The sequence below is a fragment of the Atta colombica genome, unplaced genomic scaffold (assembly GCF_001594045.1).
Source record: "Atta colombica isolate Treedump-2 unplaced genomic scaffold, Acol1.0 scaffold47, whole genome shotgun sequence".
Lineage (NCBI taxonomy): Eukaryota > Metazoa > Arthropoda > Insecta > Hymenoptera > Formicidae > Atta > Atta colombica.
In genome coordinates this window covers 1,095,631-1,097,952 of record NW_017259536.1, presented here as the reverse complement: position 1 = coordinate 1,097,952, position 2,322 = coordinate 1,095,631, and the positions used below count along the sequence as shown (strand labels likewise).

Below are 2,322 nucleotides of genomic sequence, written 5' to 3'. Positions count from 1 at the left end.
ATATATATATATATATACCGTAGTTAAACAGTTTCATTCGCATAAAAGTGACATTTTATGAAAGACGCGCGGAAAGCTTTTGAGAGTATATTTTAATTGTGCGAATGAAATTACCATTTTTCTCGTTGGCGCATTGTCGTCGGTAATAACAACGCTTTATATCAAATGGTCTTCTGTCGAGATTGCAATCGTTTGACAACAAGTCCGAAGCACGATCACGGCACTGTATTTCTCTGTGTTTAACTCCAGACTTTACGAGGCAAGTCGCGTTGCAACTTCCCCAATTTCCTGGAATTGTAATTAATAAACTGTCACTATAATAATGTTTAAAAATAAATACATAACATATTTAGCGAAAGTTCATCTCTAGCATTTAAAAATGATCATATTTTCTGTTTTATTTTATGTTTTTTATCTATTATGATATTTTTCAATGAACATTTTATCAAACACGAATATGCTTTATATACGAGAAGCAGACTTTCAAAATGCATTTTGTCCAAAATATTTGTAATTTTCAGAAAACGAGAAAGAATGAACTACGCATACGAGAAAATGATAGAATTTATAGAAAATCAATAGGATGTGAAATATGAAACAAAATTGCTAAAAATATTAAACAAATGCATTTTGTTTTTTTCTAGTCAAAAAACATAATGCACTTCGAAATGTCTGTGTTTTTTAATATATAAATTAATGATGAAGAAATGCTTTCTGAACCTCTCAGAATAGCTTATAATATGAGTCTTTCAATATTCACAGTATGCTATTTCTAATTAAAAAAATGAAATTTTGTATAAAAAGCATTTTGAAAGTTTGCTGCTCATATACGTGTTTTATAATATTAAAATAGTAAAATTTTGTAAAATTAATTTTTATTCAATTATAAAATTTTATACAATTTTTTTTATAGTTTTGAGGAAAGAAAAGAAAAATTTTTAATTACAAAGAAAAATAAAATTTCACTATAATAAATATTGTATTATGTATAATAAAGTATTAATTGATAATTTACCAGTAATCCATTTTCCACTATAGCAATCCTCAATACTAGGCGGCTTGTTATTCGGATTACAATCGCCTGGAACGGAGCAGGTGACCTTTCTACTCCTCTTACTGTTCAAACAATGGCTCCACTTCGATACTGTCCACTTTGACTTGGTGTTGTACATGGAATTGTCTGGGTTCTCGTCAACGACATTGTCGAACTCCAAGATCTCTGGTTCCTCGGTAGTGAGGCCGTCGACTATCGTAATACCGTCCTGCTCGTTCAGGCTGATGTTGTAGAATGACATGTCCTTGTTGTCGGCATACACGATCAACGGTATCTCCGAAGTGGGTCCACAGGGCGGTAGATCGGGGCATGGCTCCATTTCTTCGGGCCGCATATGCTTGTCGCAGTCGCGATCGGGTAAAGCCAGGTCTGATCGATCAGTACCCATGCCAGAGAACACACACATCACCGATCTCTTGCGTAGTGCACCATCACCACATGTGACAGGGCACATTTGCCATGGACCTACCCACCATCTGAAACATTGAAAAAGCTACAAGTGCAAACACTTCCTAAAAAAGATATCTTTGTTATATCTTGATATCAAAAAGTATTTTTATCATTTCAAGTATGTTTTCAAATTCTCTAACAATTTGTAACATAAACGTGAAGCTAATACAGTTTCAATCGTAGAGTGAGAATGCATAAAAGATGCCATTGAAAATTGAACGGAGCTTTATCCAACCGCTTTGAATTTATTTTCGTTTACGAGGCAATGGTATTTCTCGAAGTTTGTTGTTACAATCATTTTATCGGATTCGAAGTTGGCTTACCTCGCAGGGCATGGATTCGAATTGCATTCACGCGACTTCTGTTCTGGCTTTTCTATACCGTCGCAGAAGAGGTCCTCGACGATGCCGCTTTTTCTTTCGTGACAGACCGCATGTGAAGTTTGAGTGCCGCCACCGCAAGTGACTGTGCAGAGGGTCCAATCGGAGAATACCCACGAATATTCTGGGGCGCGATCAGGCTCTTTTTTCGGTACAGTATATTCATAACGTAATCCGAAATTGCGATATTGACCTCTGTAAATTAACTGAAATAATGAAGATAGATTACTGAGAATGATAAATGAAAAAAATAAAACTCTTGAAGTTTATCGACTTGCAAATTCAGTCGACATCAATTAAAAATAACATAACATCAATTTTATAATTTCGCACTCAATAATTGTGTAATTGTTATGTAACATCATATATTACATTACGTAATGCTGAATGCAAAATTATAACATTAATGCTATGTTAATTTTAATTTGTGTCGACTCA

The 2,322-nt window shown here is 34.3% G+C and overlaps 1 protein-coding gene across 1 annotated transcript in view; it reads right to left on the bottom strand.

Annotated features, from left to right (window-relative positions):
* The window catches only part of LOC108691493 (A disintegrin and metalloproteinase with thrombospondin motifs 7-like), a 52,058-nt gene that overhangs the window by 1,355 nt on the left and 48,381 nt on the right, over positions 1-2,322 (bottom strand). The window contains 3 exon segments of the mRNA XM_018199255.1: positions 115-288; positions 1,016-1,530; positions 1,828-2,090. Of these exon segments, the coding sequence (XP_018054744.1) occupies positions 115-288; positions 1,016-1,530; positions 1,828-2,090 (952 nt within the window).